This window comes from Hoplias malabaricus, chromosome Y, assembly GCF_029633855.1.
Source record: "Hoplias malabaricus isolate fHopMal1 chromosome Y, fHopMal1.hap1, whole genome shotgun sequence".
Lineage (NCBI taxonomy): Eukaryota > Metazoa > Chordata > Actinopteri > Characiformes > Erythrinidae > Hoplias > Hoplias malabaricus.
The window spans coordinates 38394997-38421010 of record NC_089820.1 but is presented as its reverse complement, the minus strand read 5'-3'; the positions used below and the strand labels follow the sequence as shown (position 1 = coordinate 38421010).

Sequence of the window (26014 nt, the reverse complement as noted above, 5' to 3'; positions counted from 1 at the left end):
TTTTTTCATCAAAAATGGAGATACCCTGTATAAGTATCACTAGCTTGCTCCTCATCTATTTGCATAGTTTACGTTTTTAAATTTTTCTGCACATTGTTGATGGTCCCTAAGCGTCTTGGGCGCCCATTACGGCTATTTCAGTAAATGTATTCCATGCAATGAAAAGATGTGGTATTTTGGCAAAATATAATGACTAATTTGTTCTCTGATTTTCCACGCTTAAGAAAATTAAGTTTCAGAGACTTTAGGACTTGGTTTGTGAGCAAGAGGAGGGGCAATACCTGAGTATCTGATATAAACCTAACTTTACCAACCTCAACATAGGGTCGACGCAGAAGTATAAATTGGGCTTAAGAGACTCTTGCAACTCTGCTGTAACCTAAACTGTCATCAAAATTTTAGGCTAATGCTAGCTGAGGACACGTGTTTTTATTTATTTTTTATATATATATATATATATATATATATATATATATATATATATATATATATATATATATATATATATATATGAGAGATAGATGGAGGACATCTGGGAAACATCAAGACTGAACCCAAATTGTGTGAAATTTGAAGGACGATGCCCTGTGGTTTAGGGGATGTTTTCAGAGCTTTGCCTATATCTACATGGTTAATGCAGTTTGTTGGAACATACTTCTGCAATATGCTCTTTCTTTGCTGTGACAATAGTGCCCCTTGTCACACTGCAAACCAGTTAAAGCACTTCCCTGAAGCTGTTAATGTTGAAATGATAAAACAGCCAGCCCATAGTCCTAATCTGAATCCAGTTGAGAATGTCTTACTAATTTTTGAAAGCTATAACCATCAAAATCCTATTTTTATCATTCAACTTTTCTGAAAGTTGTTTTAATTTTGATCACACTTTCAGATTACAAAATGTTGTTGATGTTATGATTTGATTTAGAATATTTTTGTAAACTTATCTGCATCCCTTCCATTTATGTTAAGATACTTTTTAAAATCTGACAGGCAGTGGCTCTGACATTGAAGTTCTTTCATTTTTAATTCTACCAACCATTAACACCCTTTCAAACTGACCTATAGAAATGACCTGAATGTTTCATAAAATAAAATCTTGCTACATTAACTTAAATTTAGCCTCCTACCACCTGTTCTTCAATGGTCAGAAATCCCACAGGGCATGTATGATTTGGGTGGTGGATTATCCTCAGTGATGCAGTGACACTGACATGGTGGTGGTGTATTAAGTGTGTGTTGTACTGGTACAAGTAGATCAGACACAGCAGTGCTGCTGGAGTTTTTAAACCCCTCAGTGTCACTGCTGGATCGAGATTGATTAACCAATGATGAAGGACTAGAGAATGCCCAACACAAACTGTGCAGCAACAGTTACTCTGACTTTACATCTACAAAATGGTTTAATGAGATAGGTGTGTCTAATAGAGTGGACAGTTGGGGTGTCTCAATTCAGGGGCTGATGAGTGTCCTTTACTAATTACCGTTACTAATTGTCGCTCATGTTTGTTCCTGAAGCTCCTGTGCCTTAAAGGCTGAGCCAGAAACTTTCATTTTAAATTATTTACCAGTTTATTACAACTGTAGATGAAAGTGTTTTATTAGTGGATTTCACAAAAAATATATCATAAATAAATAAATCATAGTTTTAGTATAATAGTTTGAAATATAGCCCTTTTGATTGAATGCCCCCCCCCCCCCCCCCCACCCCACTGCATTTGAGTACGTTTTTCTTCAAAATATTACATTATTTGATGTTAAGTAGTACGTTTAACAATCTGTTCACTCATCTGCTAATGCCACAATATTCTGAAATCCCACCGGCACTCAATGAACCATGGGATATCTCGGCTGGTTAAGGATAATCCTGTTGCATCTTTAGTTTCTCAGGAAAAGAAGGACACATTTGTCAGCCGCATATAAAAGAGACTCTGAAATGGGACAGTCTAGCCACGCTGTGGTGACATAATCGGCCTACAAATGTGTCCTTCAAGGGATGCAACCCCTAAATTGAGACACAGCTAGTGAGTGGTCAAAGTGTTTAAAATCTCCTGCTGTATCTGAGCCACTCTTACCAGCACAAAACACATTAACACATCAGCACAACATCAGTGTCACTGCAGCACTAAGAATGCTCTGTGTTGGTCCTCTGGGGGTCCATTTAAGAACAGGGTATAAGGGGGAAATAAAATATACAGAGCAACAAATGGCCAATGAAAATGATAAAAACTACATGAAAAAATGTAGTGAAATATGACCATTTTGTTTGGTTGTTTCAGCACTCTATGAGACTGTATCAAGACCAGAAGTGCTTCTGGTATTTTCGAGGGTCTGGTTTAGGCTCCGTCCCCCTTGAGCAGTCAGCAGGGAAATCATTGAGTTGCAGCCTGTTGACTCTGCCACATCGTATGGGGTCTGACCCTCAGCATTTAGCCTGCTCACACTCGCATTACACCTGTAATCACGCCAGAAAAACAGACAGTTCAACACAGCTTTACGATGAAGCTTAATTAATTCCAATTATTCCACAAAAACCATTAGCCTCTTTATGCACTTTGTTATTTTTAATGAATAATTTAGTAAAAGTGTTAAGATCTGTGATGCCAACTTAATAATTTTGTGGCTAGATTTGATAACTTTCAGACACCTCTAGCAAGTTATTTTCTAAAAATGAAGTACAGTAATCCCTCGCTACTTCGCGGTTCATCTTTCGCGGATTCGCTACTTCTCGGGTTTTTTCAAGGGGGCTTATGGCCGCTATATTGTGGATATTGGGGGAAAATCTAGGAAAACCGTGAAATATAAGATACAAATACTTGTTAAATACATAAAAAAAAAAAAAAAAAAAAAAATCTTTCCTCTACTTCTCGGAAATTTGTTTTTCGCAGGTGATCTTGGAACGCATCCCCCGCGAAAAACAAGGGATCACTGTAATGACAAATCTAGTGACCTGTGGATTTTTAAAAATTACATTACTATTAGAAATAAGTACAAATTATTATCATTTGATAATTACTTGATTGACTATTACTGTTGTATTCATGGGTTGCATTTTACGTCACAGTACAAAGTAGCTGCCACACTGGGGACCTACACATTACTCACACACCTCAAATAAAACTAATTCAAATTGTTTTATTGTATCTGTCAACACTTGTAGTCCTCATTTAGACGTTAAAATGAAAGCAACGTAAGTGTAAATGCGTGAGTGATTTATTTGTAGCATATTTGTAAACAGAGCTCTGTTCATTTCTATCAATCAGTACAGGAGCTTGAGCCATGTTCCAAAGTAGCGCCATACTCCTTATATAGTGCACATCAAAGATAATTAAACCAATAATATGAATCTTATAGCTCACTAAAAATATTTTTGACTGACAATGCACTATATGTGCTCAGACAGGAATAAAAACGTTCAGCAGATGAAACACTAGTTGCAGCCATACAGATTGTTCTGTGAATGTAGTGAACAGACATTAACAAGTTGTGGTGTTTGAAAATGCTGAACTTATCTTAGCTTGATCCATTTAATTTCAGATACAGGAAAATGTCTGTGCGGCAAACTATCACTACTTTAATGTGGTGAAGCTCAGTGTAATTCTCACCCAAGCAGAATCTCAGCACTCTGAAGGCCCTTGTTCCCCAGAGCCGCAGCCTCATGCAGAACAGTTTTTTTCAACCTGCAAGACACATATTTACACTGCTTACTTTTTAAATGATTACCTGTATACAGGCAAACATTCACAGTCATTTTTAAAATCATACTGGCTCTTTCGAGATAAAGCCAGTTTTCTCACCTTTCAGCATATAAAAATGTTAATCTGATATGTAATTTCAGTATATCACAATACATTTCAAAATGTATTTATACACTAATGTCGTTTATTCATTCATTCATTCATTATCTGTAACCGCTTATCCAGTTCAGGGTCGCGGTGGGTCCAGAGTCTACCTGGAATCATTGGGCACAAGGCAGGAATACACCCTGGAGGGGGCACCAGTCCTTCACAGGGCAACACAGACACACACACATTGACTCACACACTCTCACCTACGGACACTTTTGAGTCGCCAATCCACCTACCAACGTGTGTTTTTGGACTGTGGGAGGAAACCGGAGGTCCCTGGAGCTGTGTGACAATGCTGTTTAATACTGTTTAAAAGGACTGTGTGGGCATGAGAAAAATAAAAGGAATGACTGGTAGTAGCATCACCTTTATAATTTAAACAACATGGGGTCAGTAGCGATACCACTAGCAAGAACCTCTGTGAAAAGAACCCTAAGGCTGGTGTGAATCATTTAGCACCCAGCAGAGAAACTGTTAAAGCGTCATGTAAAGTACAAACACTATACCCCTGTGATATTTTACAAAGGATATGTGTTCTAAGCAGCCCCAGTACACTAAATGCTGGGCAGACAGCATTTTTGCTGACTGAAAGAAGCATACTGATCCTAGAGGCAAGGATGCTGGTGAGGCACTGGTAATAAGGTGAGTGAAGTAAATGCATTGCTATATTTTGTTGATTCTTTGGTAGATTTGACATAACATATCGTAGTTCTCTCTGCACCAGCAAATTTAGAAATTAAAATATTTTATAATCATATACACTGTATTACTTCAGAACAACCCAAATATTTGCATACAGGTTTTTTCAAAGACACTGTCCATTAATTTTCAGACTTGTCAGAACTGTTTGCATGCCCCTGGCTAAATGACATGTTTTGTTAACTTTCTAATATAGGTACACATCTTACACGTATGAATATTCCATTGCTGTTTGTTTTCTGAATATAACATGCTGGTGAAAAATATGGGCTTTGTAATTTTGTTAATATTGTACAGTAATAAAAGTTACATTTATATTTTATATTTACATTAAACTCAGCACTAAAGAAATATATGTGTATTTCCTGTTAATCAACAAAAATGTAATTTGACAAGGGATGTCTAAACTTGTATAAAGTTTGCATTAGATGGCAGCTTTAAAGACACAGAGATACAGTTTTCAGGCTTACAGGAAAATAGCTTAAATGTGATTTGAAAAAAGACTCAGTGTTTGTGTTCACAATGCTTTTTACATTTACATCCCATAGTAAATGGACTACAGCCTGTAGTTTGTATACATTTATTTAGTAACAGTTAAATGTAACACTTGTCACTCACGCTCCTGACTGCTGATCGATATCAGCACCTTTCTGCACCAGCATAGGTATGATGTCATGATGTCCAGAAATCACTGCAGCAACCAGAGCAGGACGCCCATCACTGCCCAAGCATGAGGGGTCAGCGCCCTATAAACAAAGAAACAAAGTGGATTGTCCATAGTCATAAAAATACACAATCTAAACATCGCTAATAAAATTTTTATTTTTTATTTAAATGTCACCTCATCTAATAACTGCTGCACCACTGAGATTTGACCCCTCCCCCCTGGACCCACCTCCTTCAGAAGCAGACTGGTTTTGGATTCCTTAAAAAGACAATATTTTGTCAGTTAATAAAGTGAGGTTTGTGACTAACTACTTGTTTTAATATATTTTCTGCACAAGCATTGTAAGAAAACCAGCAAAATACAGTTATCAGAACCAACAAAATGTTCATTATAAAAAAGTTACAGTTGGATTTTTAAACTGCTTTTTTGTCATATTCACAAGATATGAAATACACATATAAAGGTTTCACAATGTGAATCACAGGAACTGCAAATAGTAGGGTCTACCAAAAACTATTAACAGGATAGGTAGATGACAGAACCTTTAAATGAATTTCCTTAACTTTTGGAGGAATTGGGAATTTATTCACTAGTGGCTTTGCATTACAGACATTTCACTGTCATAACAACATGTCCTGTTAAAACAGCTTCTTATTAAACCTCTTGTTAAAACTGTCTCAATATTTACTGTCAATTATATAAGCTCCACTTCCTATATAGATGCAACTTTACAGTTACAGACTGTAGTCCATCAGTTGCTCTGAATTCATTTCTAGCCCCTTTCTTCCTGTTTTTTAATGGACAGGACTCCCATAGTCCTAGGCTATAGTTTAGCCTAGTCTTTTGTGTTTAACTCCTTAGCCTCTGTATTTAGCCCTTTTGTTTAGTTACTTAGCTTCTGTGCTTTACCCTTTTGTTTAGCATGCCTTTGTCTAGTTTCCTTTTAAGTTATTGTAATAAAACCTCTTGCACTTACCTCCTTCCCTTACTCCTACACACCTGCATTATTACACATACAAAAATATTTTCTCTAAAGAAACCTTTTATTGTATTTGATTGTATTTTATTAATGTTAACTACTTGATACCTGCTCAAAAAAATCCTTTTAAAAAATATACTTAACACTTTTTGTACATTAAAATTTGATGGTGAAAACATTATATTTACATTACCTGTGTACATTATATCAGGAACACATGTAAGAACACTTGTCCTGACATTTTATGAAAGCAAAGGCTGTGTATTTGGAAGGAATACTAACTGGTTGATGATCTGAAGTGCTGCTCTTTCTTTGGTTCTTTGTGCAGGATGCTGCTATCGCATTTTCACACACTGCCCAAGCAAAGACATACACACACACACATTAGAAAAACAGAAAACAACCTGAGGTCAGTGTGAGCATGGTGTATATACAGCGATCAGGCACAATATTAAAATCACTGACGTGAAGTGAATGATTATTTTGTTACTGTGACATCTGATAAGTGAAATAAGTGAACAGTAGGGGTGACACAATACACAATGTAATTTTTTTTTATTTATTTATTTTTTCCTCTGGGGGATACTGGGGTTTCAATACATTACGAGCTGTGAATCTAATACATTAAGGTGTTATTTTAAAAAACATTGAGCCGTTTGTGTTTAGAGCTCCTGGGAAAACAACATCATGATGTTGTTGTGATTAGCCTGTTGGATGATTATCTGGATGTGGAACTAGTGTTGCCAACCGTCCCGTAAAATATGAAATCCTCTGGTATTTGGACACTAAAATATGCGTTCCATTTTGAACCAGTACGGGACGAGTTTTGTTCCAAATTTTTTTAGGACACACTATTATGGCAATGGTTTGAGACAGAAACACGCAGCTCTCTTTCAGCCAGAACAAGGGATAGATACTCCACGGCTCCTAAACAGAGAACGTGGTTCTCATTGGTCGTCACTTTTATTTAGCCACACAGCAGCCAATAGAGTCACAGTCCCTCCTACAAGGGGTTATTTTGCTGCAGAGCTGAGAGCAGCAGGTCAGTGCTGAAAAACAGGGAATATAAAGCTCTACTTTTAGATAGAACATGTCCCCACTATGTCCTCATTTTTTATATATATTTTAATTTTTCTATGAATATTTCTGGTACCAGTCATTCTTTGTGTTGTATTTGTATTGGCCTCTACATAAAAAATTAAATGGGACATTTATGGAGCTATATTAGTGTAAAAAGTTTTGTTCATTTGAAAAAACAAAAAAAACAAACTGAAACTGAAAGGTCAAATCTTGAGATTGAACTTTAAAAAATACAAAAATGTATTCAACATTAATTTAAGTGTAGGCATTCCCTTGGCCTACACATTCACCAGATCTAAATATTATTGAGCCACTTTGGGGTGTTTTGGAGGAGCGAGTCAGGAATCGTTTTCCTCCACCAGCAATGTTTCAGTTTCATTGTCCAACCTCTGTGTGTGTGTGTGTGTGTATATATATCTATATATATATATATATATATATATATATATATATATATATATAGTGTGCATGTTTGCATGTATGTATGTGTGTGCTTGTTAGTTTACCTCTGCCCTCTGTGACAGCACTGAGGTTGCGTATCTCAGTCAGAGTTCCACTGAGCTGACTCCCAGAAAATGACTGCACAGAAACCACAGGACATAAAGCACACAATCATAGGTGTATACTAAACACTTGCATTTAAGACTTACTTTTTTGTATTGGTTTCAGATTCTTCTGAAATGAAAGGTATTAATAATATGTCTGCTCCCCTTTGCTGCAGTTACAGCTTCATCAGCTAAATCAGCTGGGAAGCCTTTACACTAGATGCTGGAATATTTCTGCACAAATATGTGCAACAGCTCCAGAGCATTCCACTTCATTTAATAATTTTCTATATATTATATAAGATAGGTTCACAATTAAACATATATTTTCACAATGGGTGCATCATAAAATAAAACTTGCACATTATGAATAAACCTATAGAGTGCTGGACATATAGACAGATTATGGACTGCTTTACTGGTACTCATACATCTCATTGTGGAGTGTGAACATTTTATTTTGGACCAAAGGTAGAGCCAAACAAACTTCAGGTATTTTGCTGATAGACTTTTTAGAAGTTGTACTCAGCTGTTGTTGTTTTTTTCAAAGATATTTTAGGTCAACTGCCATAAACCGACATTTTGCAGAATATGGCTTTATTCTGTTGTACATATTTAAGAATTCTGAGTATTGCTACTTTACCCTGGATCTCTGTGGAGCAGCAGAGATGAAATTAACTCGTAGGCTGACCTCATAGCTGTCCTCTTCAATGACTGCAGAGACCAACTGAGGAGCAGAAAACATATTGTACTACACTGGATAAACAGGATAGCTTGCAAAATGATCAGGCACAAGATTAAAAACACTGACAGATGACTTGATAATATCGATTATATCCGTATAATGGTACCTGTCAAGGGGTGGGATATATTAGGCTGCAAAAAAATTTAATATAAAATCAGTTCTTGATATGTTGGAAGCAGGATCAAAAGCATGCCTAAGGATCATGCCTAAAGAATGACTTGTTACGAGAGCCACAGCTTTCAGGGTTCAGAGGACTGACTACAAAAACTCACTAAAGAAAAACTGACTTTGAGGTGGTTCTGCGCCGGAACTGACTGGTCATTCCCAGTCACATCAGTCAGGTAGGTGGAATGGATAGCGAGCAGGTAAGTAATATTAAAATTCCTAATGTTCCTCCTGACCATCTCTCTACTGCTAGTATGATGAGTAGCATGTCCATATCACCCACTCAACGCTAATACATTTTTCAGCATTGAGACTGTGTCTGTTCCCCGCAAAGCTTGTTATCACAAACGCCCAAAAATCAGTTTTAACAACCTAATTAGAATTAACACCAAGGCACTGCAGCGAACGCAATATTTCAGCACTTCCAGCATTAAATTAGGGCTTTTAAATATACGATCTCTAACATCCAAAGCACTCACTGTCTGTGATATTATTACTGATAACAAACTCTATGCATTATGTCTCTGCGAAACATGGGCTAAAGCCAATTAATACATTGCCCTAAATGAGTCCACTCCCCCTGGCTTCAGCTATTACAGTTGCCCACGAACATCTGGTCGTGGTGGTGGTGTAGCCACAATCTATGACCCTACCATTGACACAACACAAAAATCTAGTTATGATACTAAATCCTTTGAAGTACTTACTCTTAAAGTCACTGCATCAAAAAGGCAGCACTCATTTATGCTCATCACAATCTATCGTCCTCCTGGCCCTTATACAGAATTTCTTTGTGAATTTTCTGATTTTCTCTCAAGTGTAGTTATCGTATCAGAAAAGGCCTTAATTGTTGGTGATTTCAATATTCACTTTGAGAAGGACCATGATCCACTTAAAATTGCATTTGAATCAATTTTGGATGCGCTAGGGTTCACTCAGAATGTTACTGGGCCCACTCATCAATGCAAACACACATTGGACCTAGTGTTAACACGGGGCATTGAGATAAAGAATCTATCCAATCTCTCGCTACATGAGACCATCTCTGATCACCATCTAATCACATATGAAATTGCGTGAAACTTTGATATTTGTCCACAACCACGCTACATTAGAAAGCGCACTATAACATCCTCAACAGTTAGTGAGTTTATCAACAACCTTCCAGACCTTACCACCATTTCTTTTCCAACTCACCCAAATGACCTTGAGCTCATTACAAACAACCTACAACACTTATTGTGTACAAACCTAGATAGTGTTGCACCAGTCAAGACCAAACAATTTAGAGAGAAAAGGCTTGCTCCATGGTACAGTGACAGCACGCGTGCATTAAAACTGGCTGCTCGTAACCATGAACGTAAATGGAGACACACAAAACTAGAATGTTTCCGAATTGCATGGCAGCACAGCCTCACCGACTACAAACATGCCTTATCTAAAGCCAAATCACAGTACATCTCTTCCCTTATAGAAAACAACAAAGACAACCCTAGATTCCTTTTTAGCACTGTATCAAATTTAATTGGAAACAAAAAGGAAATCAACCCCATTGTTCCCTCTGATTTCTGTAGCAATGACTTTATGAGGTTTTTTAATGATAAAATTGATTGCATTCGCCTCAAAATCCAAAATCAGTCCAATGTCACATCGGCTCCCGTAGATGAACCCCCCGCCAGCTCTGAGGTGCACTTAGACTACTTGAATTCTGTCGATGAAAATGACTTGCTTAGTTTAATTAGCTCATCTAAATCAACTACATGCTTACTGGATCCTGTACCAACACAATTATTTAAACAAATTTTACCTAAAGTCATTAGACCATTGCTCACAATAATAAACTTATCCCTCAACATTGGATATGTACCAAAACCTCTGAAACTAGCGGTAATCAAACCAATTATTAAAAAACCCAATCTTGACCCTCTTGTACTCGCAAACTACAGGCCAATATCAAACCTCCCTTTTATTGCTAAGATTCTAGAAAAAAGTCGTGTCACAGCAGTTGTGCTCTTATCTACAAAACAATGACATTCATGACATTTTTCAGTCTGGATTTAGACCAAATCACAGCACAGAAACGGCTCTAACAAGAGTAACTAATGACTTACTCCTTTCTCATGATAAGGGCTATATCTCTATTCTGGTGCTGCTTGACCTTAGTGCAGCATTTGATATCATAGATCATGTGATGCTTCTGGATAGGCTGGAAAATCTGGTAGGAATAAAAGAATCTGCCCTCTCTTGGTTCAGATCTTATTTATCCGATCGTTACCAATTTGTTTATCTGAATAATAAATCCTCTAATCATACTTTAGTTAAATATGGTGTTCCACAAGGATCAGTGCTTGGCCCTGTATTGTTCACACTCTACATGCTGCCACTGGGTCGACTAATCTTTAAGCATGGGATTCAATTCCACTGTTATGCTGATGACACACAACTGGATATATCAGCCAAACCCAATGATGTTGCTTGTCTACATAAAATAACAGAATGTCTAACTGAAATTAAAGACTGGATGATGCAAAACTTTCTCATGTTAAATTCTGATAAAACTGAGGTCTTGTTACTAGGTAAAGATACTCAGATACATTCACTCAGAAATGCTGCTATTGATAATTCAACAGTAAAACACAATGCCATCATTAAAAACTTAGGGGTAGCCTTTGATTCAACTCTCACATTTGATACCCACATATCCAATACAGTCAAAACCGCCTTCTTCCACCTACGCAATATTGCCAAAATTCGGCATATTTTATCATTAAAAGATGCAGAGAAACTAGTGCATGCTTTTATAACTTCACGTCTAGACTACTGCAATGCGCTCCTGGCAGGGAGCTCGTGCAATGCGTTACACAAGCTTCAGTTAGTTCAAAATGCAGCAGCCAGGGTGCTCACTAGAGCTAGAAAATTCGAACATATCACCCCAGTTCTCTCGTCCCTACACTGGCTACCTGTAAAATTTCGCATTGACTATAAAATACTCCTCTTAGCTTATAAATCTCTAAATGGTTTAGGCCCGCAGTATCTTACTGAACTTCTCATACCTTATCGCTCGTCACGTACACTTCGTTCATAAGACGCCCATCTACTCTTTGTTCCTCGCATTAAGAAAAACACTGCAGGAGGAAGAGCCTTTTCTCACAAAGCTCCTCAACTCTGGAATAGCCTTCCGGTTACTGTTCGGGGCTCAGACACACTCTCAATCTTTAAATCTAGATTAAAAACCTACCTTTTCAAACAAGCTTTTGGTTAATCACTCACCTTCAGGTTACTCCTTCTATATTGGTGTTCGGGCTGGTTTTCATATTATCACTGTTCTGTATTAATCCTGTCATATCACCATAGCTACAGCATTCTTAGTTAGCTTTGTAGTAACCGCCAACACGCTGTCTGTCGCTGGGTTCTCTTGCCTGACCAGTGGAAGCTTTTTTCGCAGGACAAATTTCCCCGTTCTTTACCATGACCCTACTAACCTCTGTATTTTTATTTGTTCCCTTTGTCTGGCTTTTTTTCTCCTGTCTCTCACTCATGCTTTGAGATGTCCTGCTGCTCTCCAGGTGTTGCCCTGATCCAGCCCGTGTCCTGTACAAGATCCTGGCCTTGTCTCATCTACACTATGATGCTTGGCCATGCTGTTTTATCTCAGATTAACTCTGCACCTAATTTTAACTCACACTGAATCCCTGATCACCTCCTCCTTCATCAGACTCATACATCACTAATATCATCATCCTCACCATTTTCATTTCTGCTTCTCCATCATCACTAATATACTACATTTATATTACTATAACCCCTTCATCGGTCATTTCACTTTTACTTCTGTTCTCTGTTGCGTCTCCGGTGTCGACCCGAGGAGGATGGGTTCCCCGTATGAGTCTTGGTTCCTTCCAAGGTTTCTTCCTCGTGTGCTGAGGGAGTTTTTCCTTGCCACTGTTGCCCCTGGCTTGCTCATAGGAGGCTTGGACCCGGATCTCTGTAAAGCTGCTTTGTGACGACTTTTTGTTGTGAAAAGCGCTATATAAATAAAATTTGATTTGAATTTTGATTTTGATTTGACTTGACTGAAAGCCAATTCTTCAGAGCCAACGGTTTAAAACTGGACCTCTGGATCAACACCTTGGACGTCTGATTGGTCCTGAGGGACTGGGGTGAGGGAATTTCTTCCCCTGTTCTAATCCTGATTGAATGTTCATTTAGACTAGAACCTCACTTAAGTAGTGACATCACATATAATTTACGACATTTGACTTTAGGAGTGAATGGCCAAAATTGTTACATCTCCTGAACTATGCTTTTATAGTGATAAACAACCAATATTCCTAATACAACATGAGTTATCACATGAGCATAGTTGTTTCAGTGTAGCCTAAAGCAAGTGAATTACATTTGAGAGAGATTAATTAGGATGCAATATAAAAGAAATTATACGTTGATGCAAAGTAATATCATTCAGACCAAAACCAAATAACACACATATAGTATCTAGCAGATAACAGACAGCTGCTATGTGAAGATTCTGGTGATTCCTGAATAAAAGTTCATACAAAATGTCATTTTAAACACAATTATAATTCCATTTTTGATTGTCCAACTGGAATTCATTTTTACAACACATTTTACCATGTGATAAACCTTTAGGGATGTTAAGGAATGTTTGATTCTTTAGTTTTAAGATTCTTTAAAGCCATTTCACAGAGGGAAGAAGTTAATCATTTATAGTCTCTGTCCCTGTGGCTTAGGCAGAATTCTGTTCTTGCCCCCTGGAGACCTTGTGCCATAAACAGGGCTTGGGGGTAGTTTACCCAGACTTTGAGGCACTAAAACATTATCTGGACTCTGATCTTTCATGGGGAAGAAAAAGGTGACCAAAAAGCCACTTATGTGACTAGGCTAACTTCTGAATGTTAAAGTAAAAGAAAAAAAAGTAAAATTTCTTATGAAATTAATTAACATCCATCTTATTACACTAAAAAAGTTAACACAATAGTTTAATCTTGAACCTGATTGGTGCATATACACTCCTGGCTATAATAGCTACAATTAATAGTGTTGATAAATTGACAATTTTGGCCTGATTTATTGATTTTTCAAAATTATTTATTTTGTCACAATAGAAGTTACAGGAAAAGAATTAAGACATTTCCTAAGCTAGCTAGCTTTGAATCATCAACCATACTTGATATACCAGTGTTGTTCTTATTAATATCAGCGTATCGTCACTCTACAAGGACATTCTTTAAAATTTCTGTATTTTAAAGTAGAAACTTTATCCTAACATTTGTATTGGTTTAACACTGTGCAAAGGACATCTTCTGATGATGAAAAAATATATTAAAAAAATAAAACGTATTTTGTCTTTACAGCAATACCAATGTATATTTTGCATAAATGCCCATATGGCAGGACACTTGACATCACACATTTGCTAAGCTTTATGAGTATTTGAGATTGCCAGGATACTGCCAGGAAAACAGGTTATTCCTAAAATCTTTATTCCTAAAAGCTAGTTTCCATTGATATCAGACATTTGATATTCAGTGAATTCACTTATGAACTTATAAAATTGCATACATTTCTATTTAAGTTGTCTTACCCTGCCCATCCGGGGTTCTCCTATCAGGGCTTGGAATTCACTGTTGTTCTGTGTGTAGCTGCGTAGATGAGCACATATATGATCCAACTGCTTCCTCCAGAACCCTGTATGCACACGTACATAAACACACACTATATGACCAAAAGTTTGTGCACACATTCCTATCCAACATTTCTTTTGAAACGAAGAATATGTTCCTCTTTGATGATGTAAGACCTTCTACTCTAGTTCTGCATATGCACTGGTACTGGGTGAGCACTGGACACCCAGTATGTCTTGGCTAAATAATTACATTTGAGTTAAAGAAACAGTAGGTAGTACTTTTTCCTGAAAATTACCACTTTAAAGTCAGTGTGATGCTTCGTTGACCTGTAATAGGGAGAACAGGGAGAAAAACTGCACTATGATAGTTTGCAGTAGGGTAGGAAACCACCCCAACACTTAATTTCAGGACCAAATTGTACATAAAGTCCCTTTATTAAGTATTTTTGGACCATTTTTGATCATATTTGTTGTGACACACAAACTTGTTACATTTTATGCCCCCCATTTCTACATTTTACGGTTCAGTGAAGAAGCATAATTATTCTGAAGTTGTAAGTTTAAGGTAAACATTTTATATATTGTTCCTTTAATACTCGCTACAGTAACTTTAAATGAAAGTTAAAAAAGTATTTTCCTTCTTTTGTAAAGTTACAGTTTTGGAGACGTGAGTGATTTCCAACAATCACTTTCTGGATTTTGAGTATCTAGGAATGTGCGTTATTAAACTGCTGTACCTCGTCCGGGGCTAATGGCAGTGAGGAGGGGCTTCCTGTCACTCATCTTCTCCTGTCTGCTTTGCTCTGCCTCCCTTTGCTGGCTCTGCTTCTGCAGCTGTGTGCTGGAGGGGTAGACCAGGCCAGCAGTCTGTGTTTGTGCATCCACACACACAGCTGCATTTGCCCTGGACACATCCACTTCAGCAGAGGACACACTCAGAGATACTGGTTGCCAGGTTGCACTTACAGGAGAAGCCTATGGAGATCGGCTGATAGCTATTGCAATATACGACCAAAAGTGCATGGACAACACCTATATTTGAGTCATTGCTATTAAGAGCTTACCTCTTTTTCCTCCAGAGTGCCCTTTAGTTGACCCCGCTGCTTTGTGGTCAGTCGAGGTGGACCCTCAAGGAACACACCACAGCTTCCACAGAAGTTAGAATAAGGGTGACTACTTGCTCCACACTGGGAGCAAGTCAGAGAACTGACCGCATGGCCAGGCTGATATAGACACACACACACACAACAGTAATTAATGTTTCTGTGTAAGGAAGGAATTCTATAAGAATATTTGCATTTACAAAAATTATAATGAAAAATTATACTTAACCTACATATTTTTTATTGTATGAGGTGACAAATATCATTAATATAATTTATTCTAAGGTTATTTTTTTGAAATGTAAAAAATTTACTTTGATCATGTGCCCACACGTTTGCCCACAGCTGTTAAAATTAAATTTTGATTTTTATTTTTTTTTTTAATTTCTCATGATTCACTGGAGATCTGCTTGTGGATCTCACTGGATTTTTCTCACCTTGGCTCCACACCAGTCACAGAATCGAGCGTCAGAGTGATTAACCCGGTTACATTTGGAGCAGGACACCATTTTCCCCTGCACACTCGGCAGAGGAGAAGCAAGCTGACCACTCAACTCAGGCTAAAAAAATAAAATAAAAAATACATCTAATTTTATCCTCAAAACAAACAATTTCATTCAATATCAGAAGCTAGATTTTGTAAAGCTTTAAAGAAGTCATTGTTGAAAATATTTTGCAAAATTAAAGAAATATGATGTAATCCCATAAAGCTGCTTCAGTAAAAGCTATTTAAAACATCAATGTTTATTTTAACATGATTTTACCAATGTTATTAATCAAAGTTCAGGTTTTCTGAGGGTTTTGGGCAATAAATAATTTCATATCATGTGTCTAAATTCTTTGTTATTTTACCAATATTATATAAACAATAAAAGCAACCCAATGTCAATAGGTAAAAATCTTGTGTCATTTATGTCCATCACAAAGTTTTAGTTCTCCTGTAAATTAAAAATATATATTTTTATTTGTGTGAAATAACAGTTTTATGTCCTGTATAAAACTAGTTTAAATAAATGTTATATATGTTTAACATAGATTCATATTAGCCCCCTTGTGGCAAAAAAATAAATACATAAATGGTCTTTAAAAATGATCATATATTTTTCTGAAATCACATTAATTGGGAATGTCCTTGATTGACAGTTCACGAGATCTACTCTGATAAGTTGCATTATATATTAATAACTTAAATTTGATGATTAGTTTTGTGTTGCAGCTGTCTGATTTGCTGTGATCTTACACTGTCAGCTTCAGGTAGTCTGGTCTCACACATCACACAGTAGGTGATGTGGGCGGGGTTTCCTGTTCCACATGACTGACAGATCAGTTTGTCCTAAGGGAGAGAACGATCATTTAACATATAAATAGAAATATTCATCCAAAAATGTATGATTATACATAGAAATGAATTTGTGATTTCTCTTTAAATACATTACTGCAATACTGAATTTGACCATAACTCCAGTTGTGCCATGTGGAACTCTGTGTGGACAATAGGGATGGATAAGTAATTTTTAATAAATTATAAGAATATTTTTAGTGTAATGCTTTACTAAACAACAGTTTTCTGTTTAGGTAATCATGTGCACAGTTATATAACTATAATGCAAACAATCTCAGCCAGCTTATGGTGTGTCCATGACTGGTCAGTTCATGACCATCCTCAGCACAGTGGTGACACTGACATAGTAGTAGTAGGAGTGTGTGTTTGTGTGTAGTACTAGTATAAATGTATCAGACACAACTGGAGATTTTACATGTCAGTGTCACTGCTAATTTCAGTTGTCCACCAAAGATATACAGCCAAAAGTAGAAACCTGAGACCCCAGTATTGTAATTCAAACATTGTCCTGGTATTTTGTCAAAAAAGGACAAGTGTCATAAAAAAAAAAAAACATAAAAACATAAGTAATAATATGCTATGTTCATGATTGCTAATATCAAAATACTTTCACTAGAACAGAGCAAACTGATGCACATGCAAAATGGCTTAAATAGACTTATGAAAAACATTGTTTTTGAGAGCATCAACACATTAATTTGAGGATCACAAGCTCCCACAAACACACTGTAGGGTAATGAGATAAATGTACATTAATTTCTAATAACAAATTTGACTTTTTGGGACTTAGAATAAGAATTTAGACTGCTCACTTTCAGAAGACATCTCCTCTTCTCTCCACATCTCCACTCAAGAACTGCATGTGTGTGAGTGAATGTGAGTGTGTGTTGCCCTGTGAAGGACTGGCGCTCCCTCTAGGGTGTATTCTGAGCCATGGGAATGTGACGAAAGTAATTAGTCCCTGGTATTATTCTGACATTTCACTATCTTAAAATATAATAGAGATGCTAGCTGACCTAAGAAAGGGAAGGTGTACTAGGTTTACATTTGTATTCATTCATTCATTCATTCATTATCTGCAACCGCTTATCCAGTTCAGGGTCACGGTGGGTCCAGAGCCTACCTGGAATCATTGGGCACAAGGTGTGAATACACCCTGGAGGGGATGCCAGTCCTTCACAGGGCAACACACACACTCACACATTTGCTCACACACTCACACCTACGGACACTTTTTGAGTCGCCAATCCACCTACTAATGTGTGTTTTTGGACTGTGGGACGAAACCAGAGCACCCGGAGGAAACCCACACAGACACGGGGAGAACACACCTCACAGTCAGTCACCCGGAGTGGGACTCAAACCCACAACCTCCAGGTCCCTGGAGCTGTGTGACTGCAACCCTACCTGCTGCGCCACCGTGTGTGTGTGTGTGTGTGTGTGTGTGTGTGTGTGTGTGTGTGTGTGTGTGTGTGTGTGTGTGTGTGTGTGTGTGTGTTCACTACCATGGGGTTAAAAGTGGTAGGCACATTTCATTGAACCTTGTAAAATGACAAATAAGAAATAAGGGCACTGCATTAGATGATGACACAGCAACAGGCAATCAGATATTTTCTTCTTGAGCAGTTGGTTTGTAGACATATATTCCATGCATTTACGGAATGATGGGGAGACAAGATAAAACAAAATGAATGGGTCTTGTTCTTTACATTGACTTGAATGTGTTTCTTTAGAGATGTTTTACATAGAGATTCACAATGCTTACCATAATGAAAAAGTAAAATTTTTTGTAAAAGACTAATATAGAAATAAAAGCCAGTGGGTGAAAATGCTCATTACATTTAGCATTACACTGTTCAAAATAACATATCTACATTGAATAGATAATGAACAAGAGCAGTAACCTCTGAGCAGTAACTTTTTCTAAGCCAAACCGAGATTCCAGTTTGTTTCCTGTGTGGCACTCTGGCCTTACCAACACATTATCAAGGTAGCTGGAATGTGTGCAAAGTAGGGCATACAGCATTATTCTAGGAATATCTTATATCAGTCACCAAAGGGTCTTCTATACCCTGCCTGAGCATCCCTTCAATTCAGTAAAGGTGTCAACAAATCTGCATAAAATTTGTGTCTTTACAGTCTTTACAATTATGTACCTATGAATGCTGCACTACAATGACTGGGAGTGTATAAGGGGATTCGTTACACGATACCACACCCTCAACTCTCTGTAAACAGATCTGGACCCATATTTATGCAAGTACACAAAGGCAGATTAAACTATGAAAAACAGACATGATGACAGCAGAGATATTAGGAGACAGCGCAAAGATGTAAGAGAAGAAATAAGAGAACTGTGATTCTCTGTGCCTCATTGCTGCTAACTCAGGGCTAGGGTGATGCTTATTCTAAATGAATGAAAATGGACATTCTGAAAAGAGCTTTTTAAAATATATATGTGTGTGTGTGTGTGTGTGAGAGAGAGAGAGAGATAAATACCTGTAGCCTGAGACTGGCTTGTGGTTGAAGTTGTTGAGCCAGCAGGGTCTCACACACCACACATGAGCTTGTGTTCACTGGGACAATGCTTTTACACTGGACACACAGGATCATCTGTCCCAACACACACACAAACAATTAGTGACCATTAAAAACTGATGGACAATTTTCCCATGTTTTGTGTTTTCAAATTTATTTGGATTCTCTGGGGCAGCTGTAAATGTGCTCCAGGCAAACAGGCTTAATGCTAAGTGTCAGCTAGAGTGGTTTAGGATCAAATATTCAACATCAGAATATGAAACAAAGACTTCCTAGAAGAACAGAAGCTTTAGTTACAGCTTTAGCTACAGCTATGTTTGTAGCTGAATCCAGTGTAATTTGAAACAGCCCTTACCTGTCCACCCTCAGTGGGGGGCAGTCTCTGTCCCGGGATGGGGGGCACAGGAGCTCCACAGTGCAGACAGAACTGAGCGAAGGGGTCAGCAGGGCGATGATTCAAACACTTAGAGCACCTGCAGCCCAAGAGATTCAAAACCAAAATCACATAGATGATAGATAATTACATAGAACATGTAAACAAATCATGTACATAAAATAATTATATGTTGAATTATTAAATTGCATCTATATTATATTTTTTAATCACATTTATTACTTTTCTTATTATTTTTCTATATTTTTAAAAATTAAGTTTAAGTTTAAAGGGCGGCACGGTGGCGCAACAGGTAGTGTCGCTGTCACAGAGCTACTGGGGCTGTGGGATCGAGTCCTGCTCCAGGTGACTGAGCGAGTGAGGAGTTTGGTGTGTTCTCCCCCTGTTCGCGTGGGTTTCCTCCGGGTGCTCCAGTTTCCTCCCACGGTCCAAAAACACACGTTGGTTGGTGAAAATGCGACTCAAAAGTGTCCATAGGTGTGAATGTGTGAGTGGGTATCGCCCTGTAAAGGACTGACGCCCCCGCCAGGGTGTGTTCCTGCCTTGTGCCCAGTGATTCCACGCATGCTCCAAACTCACTATGACCCTTAATAGGATAAACGGTTACAGACAATGAATGAATGAATTTAATTTTAATAATGGTATTAATTCCAAATGTTTGTAGTCACCACTAAAAGTGAGTGAATTTAGCTACAATGTGTCCCCATTTTACAAACAAATGTTCAATTGTGTGTCCACACAAACTGGGAGTACTGGGAATACACTAGGAGGCTGTGAGCAGCTGCATGTGCCAGGCGCTGGCTAGTGGAGCAGTGAAACTGTTCTATGGAGTGGAGGAGTTCCATCTAATACAGTTGGGATGAGTTGGAATGGTGTTTGTGATCAACAACGAATCGCTGAAACCTGATTTCATAAACATCAATACCTGATCTCATACATTTATGTAAGGCTGAAAACAATCAAATATTTGCAGCAAAGGGTGATAGAATTAATACCCAGAAATTCTATAGAAATGTTCAATAAGCATTTCTACAGAAAGTTTTAGCCATAGAGTGTGCCTTGTTCAGTTTTTTTTTTTCAGTTCTCTCTCACCTTAGGAAATCTGTTGCTCTCTGGATACGAGACATCTGTGTGCTGTTAAGGTTTTTAAACACACTGTTCACCGTAGATGATCTCTGAAAAAGGATACAACAGAATAAGTATCATACACTTCTGTAATCATATTAAAATTATACACACATAAAACTATAAAAGACCCATATATGATATTCACTGTAATCTACTTAAGAGTTTCAGTGTTTCAGATCAAAATACTCATTATTTTACATTATTCTTACATTTTGCTACTTTAAACCGTCATGAGATCTGTTCTTCTCATATATTCAGCATAAATGTGTGGAGCCCAACTGCTGTAGGTTGGATAGATTAGTATATCATCACTGTCCAATGAAAAACCAATGTATCTCAGAAAATATCAAGTTTACAGAATAAGGAAAAAAACCTTCTTAATTTTCAATGGAAGTCAATGCAAAATTAATTTTCCAAGTAATTTTGGAACATTTCTATTGGTCCATTCATCATGAAATTTCTACACGATATGGAGGGCAGCTACTATATATTTTTTCTTATTTTTTTAAATACACACAATGTAGCAGCTTAGTTTCCAAATATGGACTGCATTGTCTGTGTGAGGTAAAGTTATAAATTATTCTGCATACTACATTAAACTCTCAAAAAAGATGGATGAAGCTGTCTGCCCTCACCCTTAATAAAATATGTTCCATGATCTATGCTGTGTGTCTATTTCTAAAGCATGAATAAAGCATCCATTTTGTCTTTTAAAATCATTGTTTAAAAAGATTTTACATTCTGCATTTTAACAATTTTTGTGTACTGTTGTATTCTATAAACATTAACCTGTGTGTGTCTGGAAGGGAGGGCTGCAGTTGATGTTTGTAAACGCTGGGTCAAGAAATGTAGGCCTTTTCCAGAATGTAGGGATCCAGTCGCAGGGATATCAAAAACATCCAAAACACACATACACACACGTTAATTTGTTTCTCCCAATTTGCAGTAAGCTGCTGGCCTGGTCTCCCTTTAGCCACACAATACTACGATGCTGGGAGAGTGAAAACAACACATGCTTCCCCTACAGGCATTTTTCTTTTGACCCCTGTGGAAAAGTAAATAAATCGTGTGGGACAAACCTTACCTAAAAGCTTCCCAGAAACATCCCCAGCACCATTCAGAAAAGCACTGTGATCCTTTGGATTTGAATGAAAATGTGGAAAGCACAGTTAAAAATTTACATTAATTGAAAAAAGCATTACTGCCTATGTCAACAGAAAATACTGGACTGCATTATGAAAATACTTAAGAAGTCTATTACAATCATTTATTCATTCATTCATTATCTGTAACCGCTTATCCAGTTCAGGGTCGTGGTGGGTCCAGAGCCTACCTGGAATCATTGGGCGCAAGGCAGGAATACACCCTGGAGGGGGCGCCAGTCCTTCACAGGGCAACACAGACACACACACATTCACTAACACACTACGAACCCTGGAGCTGTGTGACTGCGACACTACCTGCTGCGCCACCGTGCCGCCCTCTATTATAATCAATTACACGTAATTAATTTTAAAGCTTATAATTTTTGTTATCTTTTTAATTTGGAAGGATATAAATTTAGGCACCACTACTCCAAATAAATACCCAAATAACAATATCACATCACAAAAATAATTCATTTTATAGTTTACAATTTTTGTTTTCTTTTAATACTTAAGTTTCAATAATGTTTTTAAATATGGTGAAATGCATTATCTATTTAAATCTAATTCATGGTTAATTAAAAGAAACAGCTAATGTTCATAGCTGCAATATTTTACTCAAATATTATTTATATATATTTATATATTTTACATTATAGCATCAATCGTGATTATTATTTTTTATTATATAACATCAATCGTGATTATTATTTTTTATATTATAACATCAATCGTGATTATATATCGTGTAGCCATTTTTACACAGATTAGCGGTATTAATAATTGATTAAATTTAGTCAAATCAAATATTGCCCTATTTGTGAAAAATTTACATTAAGATAAAAAAGAAAGCATATGTACATATGTGGAGTCAATATGCTCTGTGTTTAAAACAGAGTAATCCTGTTCATCCTGGTTTTCCTCTGAGTTTTCTGGCAGCTCTGATGGAACCTGCTCCACAATGAAGACTTTAGTAACCACAGCACTCTGTCGGCCATCGCTAAAACAGAAGAGAGAGACGTGTCTTTCAATCTGATGCTCCAGCAATTTATAAAGCACCTAAACAAAAGAGTGCCAAAACATTATTGCATATTTTACTTTTATTCCACAATGTTTAACAACGTTTTATTTAAGCAAATACTTATAATAAATTGAAAGGAGTATGAAAAGTGAAGTACAATCTTTATATGGTGCTGTTTGCTGCAGTACCTGGTGACCGCTATGGCTCTGACAGAAACTTTCCCACTGGGTAAGCGAATGGCCTCAGTGTAAGTCATAGTACTGCTCCCAAATCCAGGCCTTTTCAATACCTCTGGCTTAGTACCATCCAGAGTAAAGAAAATACTCACATCTGGCGTGTCTAAAATAAGACCAGAACTTAGTCAGAATGTTTAAAATGGGACAATTGGTTACGCTACTTTCAAGATAGGTGGTAGTTTCCTCCAAGGTCAAAATCATTCTCCGCACTTGATTGTGTTCAAGTTAAAAAAACAAAAACAAAAAAAAAACAACAACAAAAAAAACAAGATTCTCTCCAGATTTTTTGCCATATCATGTAGATTTTAGCATTTCTACAGATGTTTTTGAACAGAAATACAGCAAAACAACATTGCCTATGTTTGAAAACTATAAATTAATCATTATTTGATATATTACTGTTGATGGACTGTTCCGCCAAAAAGTGTTTATATCACAACTTGACCTGTTTGTGCTACATTGAAAATTTGGATGTATAAGATTCAGCTTCTGAATTCAGAAGGTGTTCGTGTGGTGCCTTCTAGTGGGAAACACATTTTTCCTATAAAACCGACACCAATTAAATGCAGCATTAGACCCAATAAATTTAAAGGTGTTGCAAACCACTCAGAAAAACAGTTGTTAATAACATTCTTTTATGTATTTCCTCACTGCATTCAGTAGCCACATCAACATTTAAGAATGAAATCGTGTAACATTTAGGCAAATGTGGCATTAGGAGTCCTGCCCAGGGAGGTGATATTTTTTGTTTAATTACTTGTATCATATCTACTGCTGATTACTGGAAATTTGTTTACTCACAAGTCCAGCTCTGTGTTTTGATGCTCTAGTCATAACTAGTTCTATAATAAGTATCTGGCCTCTTATTAAGGTGGCCCTTGGTTACCCTGCTACCTACCACATACAGCAATAGGATGGTACAGTGAATTAACACTCACCTGATTTGATTTCAACTGGCGTGGTTGTATCTATCTCATGCTTGGCTTTACCAGGAGGAGGCACTCTTATAGGAATGATAAATGGAGCCACCACTGAGCCAGCAGTCATTCTCAGAGGCTAATGTCATCCAAATCTGGAACTGGACTACTAATACCCTAGGGTATAGTACCTTTACTATAATACCTTTCTCAAACAGAAAAGATCATTATTGAATAATATAGATCTACAAAACATTGAGCTAGAAATGCACATTTTCTATAATTCTAGTGGATGATTAATTGAGCTGGAAGGATTGCTGCTCAATTTCATTGTACTATCCACAGTGACAATAAAGGAATCTTGAATGATTATTAAAAAGCATGAGATGTGAAACTGATTCACACATCACTGCAAAAACAATATATATTTAATTATAATTATTATTTTTTTATCATTCCAAACCAAGTGTGGTTATGTTATTGTAAAGGACACTTGATATATACCTTCTGAATTACATACACAAAATCAGCTGATATCAGAGTAAGTCAAATGATAAATCATTTGAGCCCCTGACAGGCTAGGGGTACTACTTTGAAAGAGAAAAAAATTAACCCTCACTTAAAAAAATATTTTGCGTTTTAAATGAATAAATATATTTGCTGTTGAAACCATTTATAAATCTATAACCCTGACCAAGCTGGGGTTCTATACCCTTATTTAATATTTCCATCCAATTTATGTCAAACACTGGCAAAATATTTCTCCTTTTTCTAACATTTGTCATTTCACAGAACTGGAGGATATTCCATAAGGAAGATTTTTCAGTGTGCCAAATAATGTTAGCCTAAAGTTGAGGATTTTGCTGTGTGGAAAACACCCTGCTGATCAAGAAATATGCAAAACTAGAGCAAGACTTGCAACAAACACTTTGCTTTATAAAATGGAATAAGAATCAATATCAAATTGTTGCATATTTGTGTATATTTGTTGCATATATGTGCAATCTTAAAACAGTGGCACAGACACCCAACCAGCAGAGAATGGGAGTATTCCACAAAGCAGGATTTATTAGATAGTTAAAGTAAGTCCAAAATAAAGAATTTTCCTACTGGAAAAGCTTGACTTTGGGCTTCAGTTATCTATCTAAACCGAACACTCCTGCTTTATGGAAAACTCTTTTTCAATCCAATAGCCATTTGGTACAATCTATGTATTTTGGAAAAAAGCCTTAAGTTCGTAACTCACAGAGTGCTCTACATAGGGATTGATCTGGTTGAGATACAGCCTAAATATTTAATTTCTATATTAAACAGTAGTCAGTTTTTTAATGTTACTATAAATTTACCTCTAACCGCGTATCCAGCCACGCCGCAATGACAACACAACCGCAGAGCAAAGCGCGCCCATAGCAACCGTCTGAGCCAACGGCAAGAGGCCTCTGCTCGTATGCGTTGTAATAATGGGCTTTTTTAAGCTTGAAAACTAAATAAAACACGCAAAAGCACATTAATTATGTGAACTATTATTATACCTAATGCAATGAACATATTAGGATAGCATTACATTAAATATATAAACTAGCACTTCCAATAAATATACTGACGAATTAAGGACGAATCGGTCGATTCACAAACGGCTCCTTACTCGCTAGATACTTAGTGTCCTACGTAGGGATAGAAACAATAGCTCATACACCCAAATGCTGCGTACTATGTATGAAAAATGGCTTTGGCACATGCGCATTGGAAAAAAACACAGCACTTTCGGCGTAGAATTTCACAACTTCCATAGTGCACTGTGTAGGGTACGAGGAGGCA

General features: G+C 37.1%; 1 protein-coding gene across 4 annotated transcripts; it reads right to left on the bottom strand.

Annotated features, from left to right (window-relative positions):
- Positions 1-1714: 1714 nt before the first annotated feature.
- Positions 1715-25856, bottom strand: dzank1 (double zinc ribbon and ankyrin repeat domains 1). 4 transcript variants are annotated; one of them, XM_066656373.1, is made up of 22 exons: positions 25801-25856; positions 25543-25679; positions 24218-24401; positions 23232-23382; positions 22884-23022; positions 21962-22013; positions 21667-21731; positions 20842-20924; positions 19711-19828; positions 19317-19430; positions 16716-16808; positions 15913-16035; positions 15437-15595; positions 15110-15347; positions 14331-14434; positions 8459-8542; positions 7777-7849; positions 6473-6543; positions 5386-5469; positions 5163-5290; positions 3603-3677; positions 1715-2452 (listed from the first exon to the last, which is right to left on the bottom strand). In XM_066656373.1, exons 3-22 carry the CDS (start codon positions 24324-24326, stop codon positions 2281-2283), a joined length of 2235 nt encoding a protein of 744 aa, XP_066512470.1. In that variant the 5' UTR covers positions 24327-24401; positions 25543-25679; positions 25801-25856; the 3' UTR covers positions 1715-2280. The 4 variants fall into 4 exon arrangements, with proteins under 4 accessions (XP_066512470.1, XP_066512473.1, XP_066512471.1 ...); XM_066656376.1 differs by lacking the exon at positions 24218-24401; XM_066656374.1 differs by having other exon boundaries at positions 25543-25850.
- Positions 25857-26014: the final 158 nt, after the last annotated feature.

Excerpts from the sequence above, each read along its gene's own strand:
- dzank1 (XM_066656373.1), bottom strand. The coding sequence starts at position 24,326 with ATGACTGCTGGCTCAGTGGTGGCTCCATTTATCATTCCTATAAGAGTG. Across the intron at positions 23,383-24,217 it reads GCCAGTTGAAATCAAATCAG|ACACGCCAGATGTGAGTATT; the intron begins GTGAGTGTTAAT and ends GTCTTATTTTAG. Across the intron at positions 15,596-15,912 it reads GTGACTGGTGTGGAGCCAAG|CCTGGCCATGCGGTCAGTTC; the intron begins GTGAGAAAAATC and ends TGTCTATATCAG.